General features: G+C 39.6%; 1 protein-coding gene across 1 annotated transcript; it reads left to right on the top strand.

The window, feature by feature from the left end:
* The first annotated feature begins 1,132 nt into the window (after positions 1-1,132).
* rhcga (Rh family, C glycoprotein a) lies at positions 1,133-6,843 on the top strand. Its single transcript, XM_046385632.1, has 11 exons — positions 1,133-1,441; positions 2,159-2,351; positions 3,398-3,548; positions 3,659-3,806; positions 3,945-4,111; positions 4,199-4,336; positions 5,160-5,296; positions 5,421-5,545; positions 5,872-5,945; positions 6,030-6,103; positions 6,194-6,843. Exons 1-11 carry the CDS (start codon positions 1,216-1,218, stop codon positions 6,225-6,227), a joined length of 1,467 nt encoding a protein of 488 aa, XP_046241588.1. The 5' UTR covers positions 1,133-1,215; the 3' UTR covers positions 6,228-6,843.
* Positions 6,844-18,686: the final 11,843 nt, after the last annotated feature.

The following is an 18,686-nucleotide window of genomic DNA, read 5'->3' as shown; positions in this document are numbered from 1 at the left end:
TGCCAAAGACATAAGCAGAACTGTCAAAGATTTCCTATTGTTCCTGTCAATCCATCACTCATTTTAAGTGATACTGTTACTATTACTACTATTAACACTATTAAGTTTCTGTTATTGACTGATGTCAGGCCTCCCCTTATCTTCAGGCACGTGGACAGACAGGTGGATGAATGACTGGAGAGCTGAAGCGTAATCTTGATAGAAAGTGAGAGACCAACATGTACTGTTGCTTCAGTACACTTCAGCATATTTCAACAACATAACTTTCCTGAAAAAAAAAAAAAAAATATATATATATATATATATATATATATATATATATATAATAAATAGTCTATCTCTTCACAGGGCTTATTGTCACACAGAAAGACAGGCACATTTACATTAAATTTTATTTTCAGTGTCCTTCAGTGTTAAAGGGTATTGAGACAAGGCGCTTTGCCACAGCTGCTCCTGTGAAGTGGCTCAGTGGTTAGCAGGAGTATGAAATTGGAAAAATGCATTCGTGCTCAGTAAACCTCTGTTAAAGGTTATAATAAAGCGAAAAAACAGATTGTTGGACACAAAGGACCCTATTAGCAGTTTTCCAACTCCTGAAAAACAGTGCTGTGTCTTTCAGTGAAATGTGCACACGCCTAAATTCATTTTGCAGCTCTAGTAATGATCTGTAAGCCTGACTGACAGGTGTGTTGCCTAATACCAGTTTAATGCTTTCATAGAGCACTTAGCAGACAATCGTAATCATTTACAATACAAGATCAACTGAACACTTCTGACAAGTCATCATGTTCAGTTAAGTCGCAGGCGCTGTATTCTGTAGCTGAACATCTTTACTGTTAGACCATGTTTTCTGATTGTGCTGACCATCTGGCTAATGTGAACATTTTGTTATTATGTCTATAAATTCTGACATTACAAGATGATGCTGTATAAAATTATCCTGCATAAAAATGTCTGATTTCCATCCCACATTTATGCAGTGATTATTACCTGTTTGGCCTGGCTGTAACAGCAGCAGTAGAGGTGAGCATGGAGGAGTGGTTTACCTGCCCACAGATAAGATGTGTCCACCCCTTGTGTGTGAGTGGAGAGCTTTAGCACACCCCTAAAAACGTCCATATATATGCACACGCGTACCTGCTGAGAAGCTGCTGGAAACAGAGTGAGGATCTGGCTGAGGAGTGATCAGACCATCATCAGCAGAGAGTCATCACCATGGGGAACTGCTGCGACAGAGCGTGCGGTTTTTTCGGCCCACAGAAGAACACCAATGTTCGTGTCAGCCTGCCTGCTGTCTGCTTCGTCTGGCAGATTGCTATGATTGTGCTGTTCGGAGTTTTCATCCGGTATAATGAGGAGTCAGACGCTCATTGGGTAGAAACCAGAAGGGAACGAAACATCAGTAGTGATATTGAAAATGACTTCTACTTCAGATATCCGAGTAAGTACAACAACCGACAGCCAGTAAGAAAATTCACCTTGCAAATAAAACTTATATATTCACATTCAGGTGATCCTATGTAGTGATGTGTCACTCTCGTGTTTTTCCACTGGTGGCAAGTGGATGACTATGAACTAATTCTTGTATTTTATTTAAAGAAAAATAGTTTAAATATATTTCTCACAGATGAAACTGTTTAAAATAAGACTTTTGCTGTTTTACCCCTTCTTCATTCCCGTTGCTGTCTTTTTGTTCTGTTCTTGGCTGGAAATTCCCACATCACAAAATGATATTTCTTTGAAATGTCAGAAAACATAAAAACAACATGTACTGTAAAATAAGGAGGCTGTTTTTCCAACTGGAATCTAGACTGTGACTGTGCAACAGCAAATTTAATAAACCCGTCGACCATTTTGTGAGAGGCCCTCCCTTCTCCTTTTATGTAACAATTACACTGCACAATCCAAAGGTTCTCTAGCTGTTGAATATCACTAAAATGTCAGTAATGAGTATAAGGAAATGAAACAAATGAAAGCTCATATAAACAAATAAAAGCGTGTAATTAATAAGAAACTCTATTAAGTTAACTGACGCAAAGCAGTAAAGGAAGGTACTTAAAAGAAATAGATTTTTATCTAAGATTGATATGTTGTTGTATTTAATCATATAAATCATTGCTCATTGATTGACAAAATGTGTTTATGTTTCTTTTTCCAGGCTTCCAGGACGTCCATGTCATGATCTTCGTTGGATTTGGTTTCCTCATGACCTTCCTGAAACGCTACAGCTTCGGTGGTGTGGGATTCAACTTCCTGATCGCCTCCTTTGGTCTGCAGTGGGCTCTCCTCATGCAAGGCTGGTTCCACTCCCTCGACCCCGTCTCCGGAAAAATTTTTATCGGAGTAGAGAAGTAAGCCTCTTTATTGAAGCAAAATAAGCAGTTTTTTGTGTACTGTCAGTCTTCAGTAAACAGGGGGCGTTATGGACAGCACAGAGTCTCTTTTGTGTTAAATTCCCTGCAGCAAAGAAGTCTCAGTCAAGATCTGCCCATTCAAGTTTTGAGTTAACCAGAACTTAAATGGGTAGATCTTAAACAGGTAGAAAGTGTCCGTATGACTGAAAGCATGTTTATGTTGACCCGTCTTCAGTCCTCTTTAAAGGCTGTATTATGTAAATTCACACATTGTTTAGTCTGTTGACAGGTCTTGGGGAGTACAATAGCACATATAAAGGAAATTTTATAAAGCAAAGGGAGTTGCATAAAGTCAAACTGCGTGGGTTATAGGTGATTTTTTTTTTAATCAAATTAGTCTGTTCGGCCCAACCCTCATTAATGAAGTGATTCATGAACGACTCAGAGAGACGCTCCAAATCAGAAGTTAAGCTGGCTCTTGCACACAACTTCATGTACACACCCCAAAGCAGGATTTTGGCTTCACTTTCGCTTGTGAGTCAAGTTAATTCATTCCTCTTTGGTTGTTAGTTGTTGTTTGATCCTTTTTTCTCCTAAACTATCTCTTGTTAGTCAAACAAAATTAGAGATGTGTAAGTCTAAATCAGTGCAGTACATTCTCAGACCCACTGAATACACTCAGACACTCAGAGGACAAATGGTATCTCTGTGCTACCTGGCCCCAGGTTTCTGTGTAAGCTGAACTATGTACGAATACACACCATGTGAACACAGTTTCAACTAAAATTGCTATGTTTTGACACCAGGCCTATAAGACAGGCCGGCATATGTAATAACGCAGGACTTGCCTTAATTGATGTTGTACTTTAGTGGGGCCAGTTCCCCAACAAATTTACAGTTGAAACTATATTACTCTGCGGTCGCCTGCTTTGCCCAGTTGATTATCCAGCCTTTCTTTGACTCCTTGCAGTGATTTGTTGCGTCATTCATTGCTGTTTGATAGTTACTGACTGTGCTCTTGTCCTTTTCTTTGTCCCTCAAAGTCTGATCAATGCAGACTTCTGCTGTGCTGGCTCTCTGATTGCCTATGGTGCCCTTCTGGGGAAAGTAAGCCCTGTGCAGCTGATGGTTGTCACCTTATTTGGCATCACGCTGTTTGCTGTGGAGGAATACATCATCCTCGACCTCCTCCATGTGAGTCTCACCAAACACAGTCATACCACACAGGACTTCAATATTGTCCAAGGAGTGAGAATTTTCCTTCAAACATTGTAATTTCTTTTCTGGGCTGCTTGTTGCCACAGTGCAGAGACGCTGGTGGCTCCATGGTCATTCACGCCTTCGGCGGGTACTATGGTTTGGCAATCTCCTGGGTCCTCTACCGACCAAACCTACACCAAAGCAAGCGCCTCGCTGGATCTGTCTACCACTCTGATATGTTTGCCATGATTGGTGAGTGACTGACAATTTATATTTTACATTTAACCCTTTTTAACTTTATACAACTTCACATAGTTCTTTTGATGTATGAGATGTTTTACATTCATTTTTGCTTGTCTGTAAATGTGTTGACTCTCTCACACCTCACAGGTACTCTGTTCCTGTGGATGTTCTGGCCCAGTTTCAACTCAGCCATCACTGACCATGGTGACGGACAGCACAGAGCAGCCATCAACACATACATCGCCCTCGCCTCCTCTGTCCTCACCACAGTGGCCATCTCCAGCATGTCTCAGAAGAGAGGAAAGCTGGACATGGTAAAGCTACGTCTCTAAAAACAAACTGCAACCAGTCACGTAACCTGCATGTGTTTCTCATGACTAACATGCTGTTTAACCTGACAGGTGCATATCCAGAATGCCACTCTGGCTGGTGGTGTTGCCATGGGAACAGCAGCAGAGTTCATGATCACACCTTATGGCTCACTGATCGTGGGTTTCTGCTGTGGCATCATCTCCACCTTCGGCTACCTGTTTGTCACTGTGAGTGTGCCAGTCTTTCACCTCCAACACTGGGAGTCTGTGTAGTGACATCGCTGAAAGTAAAATGAGGAAAAAGTAGCTTTAAATAAACTTTGACAAAATATGGAAAAAGGAAGTTGAAAAATGAAAAGGAGAAGCAAAAAAGAAACCAGTTGAGTGTTGTTTTACAGGAAAATAACATTGTTATTATTATCAGAAGAGATGACTCATTTTAGGCGCACTGAGGATTAAAATGCACGCTGGAGACAATCCAAAATCAAACTGTTGTGACACACCTTAAAGAGTTATTAGCCAAAGCATGTCTGCATGTCTCTTAAACATTTCCAAAAGCAATTTGTAACAAGACATTTAACATTAAATGTAAACAAATTACCTTAAACAAAGTTTAAAAAAGGGCACAATGGGTAGTGAAATAGACACCAAATGCCTCTGGCACTGAGAACGCTGATTGTGAAAGTTCGCAACGTAGGATCTTATATTATACAATTACATATTATGCTTACTGAGTTTTTAGACGCTGATGGATATATATTTTTTAGAGTCAGTAACCTCATATATTTTGCTGTTTTCATTTTTTTTATATATCAAAATTATATTTCTTGCATTGTAGAGAGGGATCTGAAAATGAAAGAGATCAAATTGGAAGATTTGTGTCAACAGACAAGTGAATAGATACACTTTTAAAAAAACAAAATTGTATGAAACATTACAGATGGACACTTTCGAGCAAACTGACAGATACAACAGAATGGATTTTAGACTCATGACCTCAGTGTTTTTAAAAACTCAGCTAAGTAATATCTGACTGTCTGCTCATTCTCAGCCCTTCTTGGAGAAGTATTTGAAGCTCCAGGACACATGTGGTGTTCACAACCTGCATGCTGTACCGGGGATGCTTGGCGGCTTCATAGGTGCCATTGTTGCTGCGACCGCCACTGAATCTGTCTATAGCAGAGAGGGGTGAGTGTCTGACACACGAACACACACACATACACACGTGACTTGGAATTCTGAAACCTTTATCTTGCCTGACTCTGTATTGTTTTATATGAACCTGCGATTTAAAACCTTTTTTTCTTCTTAGGCTGATCAACACATTTGACTTTGAAGGCGAATTTGCAGACAGAACTCCAGGAATCCAGGGAGGCTTCCAGGCTGCCGGCACATGTGTGGCAATTGCGTTTGGACTTGTTGGAGGAGCGATTGTGGGTGAGTGTGAAAAATGTGTTGTCCAGCATTGTAAGACAGAGATCTTTTCACATCACTGACATGGAAATTTTGATGTTGTGTGTTGTTATTTAGGAGCGTGAAGCTGAATTGTCCGATGTGATATCTTCATAAACATTCCTTAAATTCCAAAATGCTTGTTTAGCCGTCCTTTAATAGTCAAATGTGCCTGATTAGTCTGAGTCTGAAGACTTATTTGATGTTACGCTTTTAGGTGCAAAAAATGTTTTCATTTAGGGTGATTACATCATAGCCAAGAAAAAAGGGAAGTAAGCGTTGCGTAACGCCATTTTTTTCTCTCTTCAAAGGTTTCATCCTGAAGTTCCCCATCTGGGGTGACCCTGCTGATGACAACTGCTATGATGATGAAGCCTACTGGGAGGTAAGAGGGTTTTTCTACCACTAGATGGAGGTCTTCCCCTTTAGGTGGAAAGTAAAATGTCTGATCTCTGCATGTCGGTTTCAGGTTCCTGAGGACGAGGAGACCATCCCTCCTGTCCTGGAGTACAACAACCACATGATTCACAAGCACCAAGACATGTAAGTTCACTCACACTTTGACACATCCTCATTCGCTCCTCTCTCTCGTGAATTCTCCCTGAGTGTGATTTTCTTTCTTTTGTTTGACAGAGCTGAGTCAAATTTCTCTTTGGAGCAAAGTTAGAGCAACCACCTTCATATCACTTTGAACTTGATACAGTTGTGAAACAACACTAATTTATGAAGGAGCAACCCGCAAAAGTGGGCAATTCTACAAGGAAGGAACAATATTTTACCACGTCTTGCCAGTTTTGTCTTGTTCAATTTATACCTGATGGATTTGCCTGGCACCTTTGTCAGTGATTGTTGAAGATTAAAATGCTATATATTTAGTCGTTCGTGCAATAACAAAAAAAAGTATAATGAATGAATAATCAGTAGTGCCGGCTCTCTGAAAGTATTTGCCCATCCAAATGAGGCAACTGACTTGTATATCTTATTTTTAAAATTATGTATAGGCCTTTGTAAGCTGTGTGTACATACAACTCCACATTGTACTGCGTACTGATTGTTTGTTGCTTTATTGTTCTTGTTCTTATGGTGGAAGTTTTGAGTAACTACAGTAACTATGATACAATTTACAGTGATTTGGTTGCTGCAGTGTTGAATGTTACTTCCAATACACCACATGTGATTGTATATGACAGTTTGCTTGTTGTATTATTGACGTATCACAGTTTCAGATGTACACAGTCCACATTTAACTGGAAGTAAACATTAAAGTTGTATTATTATCTTTACGCTCCTATTGCTTGCATTTTTTTCAAGCAACACATGCAAAGGCACCTGTGATGAAAACAAAATAATATCACAGTTAAATAATTACTCCTATACTTACATATAATTATTAGAATTCAGTGTGACAGTCTTCATGTGCCTTGAATTACAATAAGTTGCAATCATGATATTTATTAATACTTTGGTCATGGACAAGAATATCGCCTGACCCCTTTTTGAAATGATTTACTCTTAATTACAATTCCTATATTACTCCACAAAGTGGTGAAATAATAATAATAAGGAAATGATGCACCAATCGACTCTTTTCTGTTGTTAAACTCAGAGGTCCCTATCTTTTGAATCAAACTTATGTACTCAGAGAAGCAGGATGAAACGTGTATTACTGTGTGCAATATGTCATGAAGAAATGACCAGTCAGTGTTTTAGTTTAGTTCGTCCATGGGCTTTAAACGCGCATACAGACTACATTAACTCCAGTCTACGAAAAATAAAAATGACGAGGCATGTATTTTGTTTCTCTGTGAGAGGGCCAACTTCCCTGGTGGAGACCAGTGCAGGAAAATCTACATTCTCAATTTTTTCTCATGATGATACCTTCTGGACACTGACAGACATCTTGCAGTATTTGGATAAAATAATTCTTAAAAAAAAATGCGTTTGTATGTATATATGCCAAAATGACTCAATTGTATTTAATGCCCGTCAATAATGTACGTATATCATTTTTGAGATGGAAGGCCCAAGGAGAAAAGAAAGAAGAGACTGTATCATATTATACATTTTTTCCTTCATTTGTCTTGAATTAGTATTGAATTTTTTATTTTACTAAATGCTTGTCACGTAATTGTAAATCACTTTTAAATGTTAGAAATTAGATTGTCGGTAATATTAAAATGGATCAGATTTCCTTAAATTTAGTTGAATTCTGATGTGGCTCTCAGTGCAGTTTAAGTGACACCTTAATTCACGTGGCTCTGACCACTCGAGGACTCTCATACAGCATGATGTTTAAACGTCGGTCAGTAAGCAAGCAGTGAGTAAATATTATCACCTCTTCAACAGCAGTCTACAGCTTCTGTTTGACATGACTTAAAGTTTAAGTGTGGAGAGTCAAAAAGGGTTAAACTGGGTCATTCAGGTCATTGTGGGCTTACTTGTCGTCTCCTGGTCTCCAGTCTCTCTGCTCCCCTTATTCTGATGGTAATGTGGCCTGGACAGACCAGTCACTAGGGTCATTTCCTGACCAGCCACTGTGACATTAATGAACTCTAAATACACTGAATGGACATGTGCTTTGTGCATGTCTTGTCAGGCTGGCTGGTGGCAGAAGCCCTATTCAGTGAAGAGGTCTCCTAAAGGCCTGATGGGTTAAACAAGTTAACTGTGAGGTTATCTGTTAAAACACCACAGGATTCAAACACATACTGTCATTCTTATCTATTCAGTTCAGTTCAGTTCAGTTTTATTTATATAGCACCTTTTACAATCAAAACTGTCTCTAGGAAACAGAACAGAAAAGAGAAACCCAGAGCCTGAACCCCTGAGCAAGCAGACAGTGGCAAGGAAAAACTCCCTTTTAGCAGGAATAAACCTTTAGCAGGACCCGGCTGACAAGGGAGAACCATCCTGCTGATAGTCGGCCGGGTAAAGGAGGAGAAGAAGATGTAGACAGGACAGAGAGAGAGACATTCTTGCAATGAACATCATACATTACAAAGGACAAACCTGACAGGTTGTTTTAATTGGAATTCTGAAATACTATGTATTGAATTTATTTGTTTTTTAGCTGATATGTTGTTGTATATATGTTGTGCAGATGTTGACAGTGGGTTTGTCAGAGGACTGGATGCAGGTCAGCATGTAGATCTAATTGTACCATAGTATTGCATTAGAGGCATTGGTGTTTTTTCATGTGTTTTTAGTTATATGAATGAAAGCGAGTGTGTCAGCTCTGAGGCCTCATTCATAAAAAAAAAACAAAAACAACAAAACAAAGATGATGTTTGTATGTAGCTTTACTGGCTGCAAATATTAGATTAACATTTAAATTGTAATTTAAAGATTATTGTTATTAAGCAGTACTCTGTTATTAATAACATGTTATACTAGTAACTTGAAATGTTCATACACTGGAGTTGAACGTGTTTTGGCTTGTGATGTTTGGACAGCCATTATCATAGATAGACTTGAACCCAGGAGTTTGTGGTATTTACCTATTTTTTTATTTTAACATGTTGTGTACTGGAGCATAGCATACCATGCTTTGATTATAATCATTCTATACTGAGTTGAGTAATGTTCTCCAAAACACCTTTCTATTTCAAGCTTCTTAAAATGAAGATGAGCCAGTTTCACATGTCAGAGTCTACTGCATATGTGGCAAGAAGTCTGATAAATTCACTCAAATTATGTCATTTGGGTCAGTGTTGGTTAGTTCTGAAGAAGTTTATAAGTGATATAGATCTGCGGGTATGGCGTTAGAAAGAAGTGATCTTACCAGAACTCTGTAGCCCACTGCTCATCGTAGAGGCTAGCTGCTGCAAACACAGTGTATCTGAATTTTCAACAGAACTGTAGGTAGTCAGTCTGTGTTGTTGGTAAAGCAGGAGCAAGGACTTGTCAAGGAAGAAGAAATAACTGAATAAAGAAACCATATCACTGGATTTTTCAATTTTGATCCACTTTTATAGTGACCCTAAATGTAATAGAGACGTGTGTTAAGGTATGTGCATAAACTCCCTGCCGTCTCAAGCATATCTACCATCAATCATCAACACATTTGCTGCTAGCGTGGTAATGTGTCAGTATTTTCATTTCATTTCATTAATTGTCCGGTGTATTAGCAATGACATTTAGATATAACGCCATTTGAGTATTTTAAAAAATCAGGATGAAAAAATTTCCTTTCACATACTGAGGCCTGATGGGAAACACAGTGGAGCTGAATCAACTGCTTCTCAGTGAACTTGTGAACTTAAACTGAGACTGGAGCACACTGACTGATTTGCAGTCTTTAATTTTGACAAAATGTTTGGGTCAACATCTTTACACCAAAACACAAAAGAAGATCAGAATTTAACAATAAAACACGCAAAAATAGATACACATGAAAGAACTTGACTGGAATGCAGTTGTTTCAGGTGATTGCTGTGATTTCTTTTTTTTTTATTTTATTTTTTATGACAGGCCAATCCACTGTAAGACAGATGTTTCTCTTACATCACTGTGCAGACAGGTCTTGCAGGGACCTGATGCCGGAGGAGTGTGGATGCAGCTCCTCTCGTGAATCATATGACCATGGGGAGAGTGTTTGTGAAACCACTTGGTCTGCTATTGTCCTCCTGGGACTGGTCTCCTCTGAAAAGCTGCAGAAAGCCTGTAATCAGATTAAAGGTTGCCGGGAAGGGGAGGAGGGATTTCTGAGGAATAGCAAAGGGGTCGTAGAAGTTCTCTAATCAGTACCTGTCATTGAAGTGCAGAAGAGGGGCTAAATAACGCAGCAGGAGGGGAGGCGGGAGCCAAGCTGGAGGGACAAATTGGCCTGTTGTTGGAGGGGGATAATGGGACAATGAGGGAGGGGAGTATAATCAGTGAATATAGAGTGGGAGAGAATAGGTGCAATGGGGAAAGGAGGAGACTGAAGAACTCCAAAGGCGGTGGCCTTGTCCCATCCTGCCCTGGCAATTATATCACCTTTGTGAGCTGATTGGAGCAGGCTGCAGAGTCCATCTGGGCTTTTAGATGGACATAACAGCCTACATTTTCTCGCTGTCCTCACCAAACTGTCTCACTGGGCCACGGGGCGAGATATCAGGAGCTCTTTTGATCTAAATAAAACTCATCAGCACACTCCTGAAATGCTCATGCCTCTCAAGACATCCACAATACCTAATTGCCACATGACAGTAGCAATCATTACTCCCATCTCTCCACTCTCACCACTTCGTTGTGGTATCTAGTCTGAAAAAGAAGCACACAAGCTGGAGATATTTACTGTTTATTGGTAAAGCGGTCTTCTGGTTCTTATGACAAGCAAGTGAAAAGTTTGCAGATGATGCAATGAATTGAGATGATGAATTGAGAGATAAGGTAATCTGACCAATAAAAATTAACCTCCTCACTGTCCAGAGCTTGTAAAGCTGATGTCATATCACAAGACATCCCACTGAGCGCTGAGCTCCACCAATCTCTCTGTAGGATCCTTTCTGTCATTTTGTGCTTACTCATCAAACGTCCATTGCCTGAAGAACAGGCCTCACTAAAGGCCAATCACTACATTTTTATTCAGTTGACAAGAGTCCATTTGTTGGGGTCAAAGGGGAAAGTCTCAGGGGGGAAGACCTCTCTGCCAGCACTGGTGAGTAGGAGAACCACAGAAATCATTATTCATAGCGGGGAACTGCTTTGATTTGGGCACAAAGGCCACTAGTTCCCTGCCTAGACTGAAAGAAGTAGAAATCAGAGCTGCTTTAAGACATGTGCGAGTGATCCTAACTGAATGGTTTAGCTAATTAGGTGCTCCACCTGCCCCTGAGCCCTAATTGGTGCATATGGAGGTAGTATTTAATTCTCATAATGAGGAAAATCCCAGTATGATACGATTTTCCGCTTGTTTATTGCTTGTTGCCAATATTTATGTACAATTTAACATGCAAACACTGTTATCATATTTCACATTTTCTTTGCATGATGGTTCACATGTAAAATTCACTTGCTTTTGGATCTTCAAAGAAGTGTCCCATTTTGAGGAGGCTGTTTGTTATGGTCTGTTAAATTTGAACTTTGTTTTTATTGAAATTGAGTCTTCTGTGTGCTGGCTTAGTACTGAGAGACAAGAAGGTCATATTAAGTACAGTGCATAACTATATCCCCTTTGCTAGCCTATAAAATTCACTCTTCAAGTGATGTAAACTTGACGAACTAGGAAAAGTTAGGTAACCTCAAAACCAGTAAACAATAATTGTTGCAAGAATGGAACTCTTTACACCAGTGTCATAAAAGACTTTGACAGAGGGCAGTAAAACAAAGAGACAAGTTGAGTAATAATGTAAATAAAAGAAAGTAAAGACAAAGACAGATAGCTGAGAGTGTCTATAAACTCTGCTGTCAGGAATCTCTTTCACATGTGAGAAGGTAAAACATGGGTCTACTGGGTACTATCCACAGCACCAGTTTCTGCTTTATCTCTGGTCTGTCACTGTTCACTTCTGCCTCACAATGCCAAAATCAGCATCTGAGCATTTCCTTTCAACAGAAACAAAACGTTCATCCAGTAGGGCGGATAAAAAAAATGCTTGAGAAACATGAGCACTTTCTTGTATTCATCTCTTTTTGGTTTAATTAGACCAGAGCAGACACTTGAGGATTATTTTCTTAGAAATAGCAGATGAATTTGACACTCAAGCATATTGTCATGAGCACACCAAAGGACTGCAGGGCTGCTTTGACAAAGTTTGGGACTTCCTCATTATTATGCTGCTGGTGGTGTCCCACTGCAGACTGGTTGCCAGGCAGGACTGTGTGCTGGAAAGTGCATGTGGTCAATCTATCAGTACTGTGCAGATCACACCTGCATCCTTGGGGAGTTTGTGACTGAAACAGACAATTTCAGTTTGCACATTTCAAGTTCAAGGTTCAAGCTTTTATCATTTATCATCATTATACAATACAGTATTGCACAGTGAAATGCAGTTGTTGACCTTCCATGCAAACTATAATACAAGACATGAACATCAGTTTTTTATGTTTCCATAAAAGTCATTGTAAGTATAAAAAAAAGGTTAGTGTTAGCACTGTCGCCTCATAGGTTCTGGTTTGAAAGCCACCAGCTGGCTGGGACATTATGGATTAATGTTTATATTTCCAGTGTGTTGTCAATACCAGGAGTTACCAATCTGTTTTCACAACTCTCACAGATCATGTGAGATAAAAACTGGTTGTCTTTTGTAACCACAGCATTTAATTAAGGCTTTAAATATAACTTTCCTCCTTTCCTCACCTAAATTCGTGCCTTTTCTGTGGTCATGTCACTTCAAACACCTGGCCTCTTAGTAAGTATTATATTACTTGTCTGCAAAACTGCTTAAATAAAAGTGTGAAACCAGCAGTCTGGCAGATTACTGTCAGTGTAGCAGCAGCAGTGTAATTTCTTTAATGAACCTTGACAAAGACAGCATTATGGAAAAAATGTACTGAAAAGTGTACTTTTGTGAAAGCAGAATTATTGATTGTAAAAGACATACAAAAATGGGTAGCACGCAAAAAAGCTGTTCTTTACGGCAATGCGAGTGGATGTAAATAGTCGATGCTCTAATACGAAGGCTCAAATTATTCATTCCTGTATGCCAGGTGCCATCTTATTCACACACTTCCATGTGACTTATCTTTACCAGACGCTAAGTTAAAGCTGATGAGACACACTGGCAGAGAGGGGGCAGTAAGCTCACGCTCCACATTGCGACAAGTGCAAACAAGGGAGGGAAAGTCTTGGAAAAAATGAGGGAAAGAGGGGGACAGGAAAGGAGGGGAGAGGAATGATTCTCCTGGGAAGGGAGGGTGTTTGGGTGAAAAGCAACAGCATATGTATTGTTAGAGGCCCTGACTCCCTGCCTCGCCACCCTGGAGAGCTCCCTGTTCCCACGGTTTGCTCAACAAACAAACGCACCCCCCCTCCACACACACACACACACACACACATACACACCACACACCATCATGCACCCGCACGCAGTGGTGATGTCATTAATTACCATCAAAATGAGCATGACAGCAAGCAAGTGTGCGTGCGTCTGCCAGCGAGTCTTTGTGTGTGTGTGAGTGTGTGTGTGTGTGTGTGTGTGTGTGTGTGAGGGAGAGAGAGGGAGATGTAGGGAATGAGAAAGAAAGAGACCATTGTCCATTCTGAAATAAAGAAATCTCCACTGAAGCATTGTAAATGGAAAAGGCAGAAAAATGGACCAAATTCGTGGATCTTTGAGTGAGAACTGGGCTGTCACATCTCGTCAGGGCCTCACAAAACCTGATGTGCACACATTGCCCTGCCTGGCTACAGAGACACACTGTGGCCCTGTGATTGTGTGCTCTCCTGATGAAATTCAGCCTTTTCCCTCCCAGCCTCATAGGGGCACAGATCCCGTGTGTTTCTGTACTAGCGTCCATGTGTATGTGTGGGATCTTGTGTTTGTGTGTGTTTTTTGCCAACAACACCCTAAAATAATAATTTTTAGTTCCTGATTAGAGTAGGTGTTATGTGCTTCAGTTAAACTTTAAGTGTAAAGCCATTTTTGGTTAACGCTGGTTCACGCAGTCTGTCAGTGAGATGTTTGGTAGTTGTCGCTCATCTCTTCATGGAGACTTTCATCTTTGGTAACAAATGGGAGCAAGTCCATCGCAGCTCTTGCTAGTACATCTTACTACACTACACATTTATGTATTTGTATGCTTATATGCGTACTATATGGGCATATATATGCATTACTGTCCTTTTTTTACAGTTAACAAAAAAACTGATGCTTGAACTGGAAAAGCTGTCAGCAGTACAAGGTAACAAAAATCTTGATGGCACTTGTCACTACGGCTCTTTAATAACATGGCATAGCATGTTCTCCCCGCAGTTACAATTTATTCTGAGGGGGACATGAGCTTGTCTAAATCTTTATGGATCCTCAATACAACAAATTTGAACCTAAAGGTGGTGCTTAGAAGAAAAGTCAGGGCATCATCATCGTCATAGCCAGCTGGATTCCTCTTGTGGGTACCATGAATGTCTGTAAAACATTTCAGGGTGATCCATTCATACCTCAGCCTCCATCAAAGTGGTAAATGACCAGCCTTTTGAGTCATGCCACTAGCATGGCTAAAAACTATTCCAAATGTCCATGTTCAAAACGTGAATACGTTCAAACCAACTGCTAAAGCAAAGAAATGACCTCCTCATTGGCTTGTTAGTTTGATTTTTTTTTTTTTTATTTGGCTGAAACACAGCTTAGACGTGTCTTTATTGCATTGATTGATTCTGCATTTCAGATGTAAGACACGACTGCTGAACTCCCAGCCTGCTACTGAACATCCCGTTGGATGACTAGAGTGTCCACATTGCTGTATACATCTGTTATTTTCAGTTTCCATTTTGAGAAACAAACCAAAGTGTGTGTTTGTGCGTGTGTGATTGTGTGTGTGTCAGCCTTGTGTCCTGCAATTTTTTGGCACAGTGTGGATCATTGTGTAGACCTTCATTAGAGATGATTTTTTTTGCCGACTGGGCCTCACTGAGCTCTGTTGTGCGGTGAACCAGGCCCGGGACATAGATTATTGTTGAATGTGCAGCCATGAATGCATGGGATTCCACCTCATCAAAGTTTGCACAGATAATTGCTACTATTTGATCTTCACTATCTGAAAAGAAACCATGTTAATTAGAGGGTTTGATTGGGACGTGACGAGAAGAGAAAACAAACGTGTGCTTTGTTGCTCTGTATGCGTTTCTCCTCTCAGGGATGGTTTTTGTGTTCCAAAGTTTGATGAGGTCCTTGTTTCAGTCCATTGCTGTCTTTGGGAAAATATCCATGTGTGCCCCCATCTTCTAAGCTCATCAGCCATCCCAGTGAGCTGAAACAATGCACCACATTGAATACATGGGATGCATGCTGGAAAGTCCTTTACTTATATGAGTAATTTGTTCTTTGCATGGTAAACTCTGTTAAATCAGATGGTTTTCAAAAGGGTTCTGACATTTTACAAAATCATATTACGTGGACTTCATACAAGCAAGAACATAAAAACATGAGAACTTAGTTTGTGCTTTTCATATATACAAAGTCAACATTCAATGTTGTTTTGAACATATTTCCAGGATCCTCGCACACTCTTTTGTTTGTTTGCATGAAAAAAAACATCCATTATGACTATTTGGTTAAAAAATAATGAATGTAGATAGAAAAGCATCACTGCAGTTTGGATACAAGGTTGTTCACAAACTTTTTTCTCTGTTCTGTGGGAAGCACACACAAAACATCACTTCAAGATGTGGTAGATGCCCACGAGAAAGCAATGAAAGAACCGTGTGATGAACGCACAGTGCTTTAATTCCAGCAGGTGGTGTCAAAGTGACACTGAAACAGGCTGGTCATTTAGTCCGTCACACACATTTTTTTAAGTCCAATTTTGTTTCTCATATTTCACTCTGCATCATTATCATCTTTCAGATATTTACATATTATTGTAATTTTGACATGATACTCTTCAGACAAGAGCCATCTTATTGGTTACTCTGAAGTGACCATAGTTTAGTACCAAAGTGTGCAATCTTTCCCAACTGTAAATATAACAAGTGAGGAATTTCATGAGTTTAAACATCATTAAACTTATCGTGTGTGTCTATTTTCTGTCATCGCAGCAGTCGTCACAAGACATTTGGCTCCTCTCTCTGTGAACCCTCTCAGTAAGATGTCACCACAGCTCATCTTTTTCTGGTCTAAAAACAGGAGACGTAACGCTCAAAGTGCAGTTTGTCTTTACAGAGAGTATGTCTTTCACACTCTGCAACTCGAATGTCACCTCGTTAATGAAGCTGGCCAAAAGCTGTCGGAAAAGACTGTGACTTTCACTACAGTTTTTATTTATTTATTTGGGGTTTTTCACAGTGTCTAGAACCAAGGCCTCACATCAGAATCAAATACTTTATAATGATGGATGTTCTACAATATCAGGTACATTTTCCAGCACTGTGACTTCAGCAACATGCAGTACCTTGCTATGTAATGTTTTCATGTGCATTTTACTTAGTACATAGAATAAAAAGGGGAAATCAATCATAATAAAATAAATTAATAGTATTTTCCGTAAGACAAACGCACATATGTATGTCCTCTGAATAAAATATACGCTAGTTCTAAACTTAAACAGTTGCAAATTATTCAAGAGCACATCTTAGAAAATAAAAATTTATGAACATGGTATTTACCTTATGGGGTAGTTGCATGTTTTTTGAGCAGAAAAAAGTTAATATGAAAATAACTAAATACAAAGACATTCAACTTGAAATAAATCCAAAAAAGCTTGTGCTTTAGGCCACTAACTTAAGAGCCAACAAACATCCTGTTAATGGCGAACGTTTGTTGCTGCTTTTTTGGTGAAATAATTGTAAAATCAATAGAGAAAACATTATTTGCTTCAGTGCATTCAAGGGACACCACTTGCATTCAAGCTTTTACGGGCAATAAAGACATGCAATTTACATTGTGAGTACAAACAGATCATGTGGTGTAAAACCTATGAAACAGTAAACAGAAACAAGGTGGAACCTGTTTAATTACTTTTGTTAGTAAAATTGTTTATAGGAAATGATGCTTGAAATGAGGCACCACATTTTTCTGGAATTCAGATGATCACTTTAATTGTCTATTCAATGATGAGTCATCAGCTGCATAGTCAAGTTGTCATGTCAGTTTAACAAAGTACACGGGCACCAGGAACAGGAAAAATCTCTATTTGGGTTTATAAATGTTTCACTATTTATAAACCCAAATACAGCAGTACAATGTAAGAAACACCACTATAGTAGAGTCTGTTTAGATGTAAAATCATTTTAGCTCCACTTTCTTTGGTGCCTTTTTTCATTGAAAGTCTATATACGCCTGTAAATCTATAAACTTTTTTATGTGTAAAAGCCCCGCAACAGCACTTTCAGCTGGTTTTCTCAGATTGTCTCTACATGATATATGAATATAATTATGTTACTACAAATTCACTGATGACATACTCGAGACCACTGGACCTGGAGCTGCCACTTCTGAGGCCCTGATGCATCTGAGACCGTCTCTTTCATCATTGTTCTCCCTGATTTTCAGGGAGAAATAGCTGATAGGAAAAAAACTTCTTTTACATTATATAGAATCAAGGCTTATTTAGCTGTTGAAAGTGCCACAGCAGCCCCTTGAATTTGCAAAATAAGGAGTATTGCTGATGAGGTGAGAGGCAGAGAATGCCTAAAACAAACTGCGGAGGGGCTCCAGCAAAACAGCCGGGGGCTTAAGATATATTAAATTACCATGATTGGGACTTAAGGCATGGTTAAAGCCTGTTTGAGAGGCTGGGGTGCCTCAAAGCAGAGCTATTCATGTCTGGGGAGCTGGGTCAATAGGTTGGGGAAGTTCACAGGACCTGATTCTATTCTTATGCAAACGCAGAGTACAAGACCTAAAGCTCACTGAGTTGGAAGATATAAATGACTGGACAATCATGTGCAGCCCTCCATAGACACAAACCTGGTCTACAGCTGCCTACTCGTCATTCATGAGGCATGGCAACGATGTCTGACTTCACTCTGAACGTCTTCGAGAGAAACGTACATGATGATGTTGCCCAGTGCCACCTTTTGGTGCTTTCAGACAAAAACTCTGATACACCATACATATTAAACTCAGTCTTGTCTCATGAAAAATATTGCCTATACTCCTGATCTGAGTTTGAAGCAGTGTAATGAATAGGATGTCAGGATAAGTATTAGTTCATTTATGTATAATAACAGCACATAAAAGTGTGCTTTGTTCTCCGCAGCAAAGCCTGAAAATTAATTTCTCGGCTTTTGGTGAGCAATGCGACCTCCAGTGACTCCTGCTACAATAGACAACATCTATCTCTATCTGCTGACAAAATCTGAGCAGAATTAATGAATGAATACACACTGAGTGCCGTGAGAGACAACACCTGCAGCCAGCAGCTCGTGAGCTCCTCCGGTCATCTTCGTCTGACACAGCTTCACATGCATCACTCTTGTTTTCACAGATTATTTTTTATATGAAACAAGGAGGAATGATTCATTGATTGTGTTCAAAGATGCCTT

Source organism: Scatophagus argus, chromosome 1 (genome assembly GCF_020382885.2).
Source record: "Scatophagus argus isolate fScaArg1 chromosome 1, fScaArg1.pri, whole genome shotgun sequence".
NCBI lineage: Eukaryota > Metazoa > Chordata > Actinopteri > Scatophagidae > Scatophagus > Scatophagus argus.
This window is presented reverse-complemented; position numbering and strand designations above follow the sequence as displayed.

Coding starts and splice junctions, on each gene's coding strand:
- rhcga (XM_046385632.1), top strand. CDS start 1,216: ATGGGGAACTGCTGCGACAGAGCGTGCGGTTTTTTCGGCCCACAGAAG. Junction 4,112..4,198: donor AGAGAGGAAAGCTGGACATG/GTAAAGCTACGT, acceptor TTAACCTGACAG/GTGCATATCCAGAATGCCAC. Junction 5,297..5,420: donor TCTGTCTATAGCAGAGAGGG/GTGAGTGTCTGA, acceptor TTTTCTTCTTAG/GCTGATCAACACATTTGACT.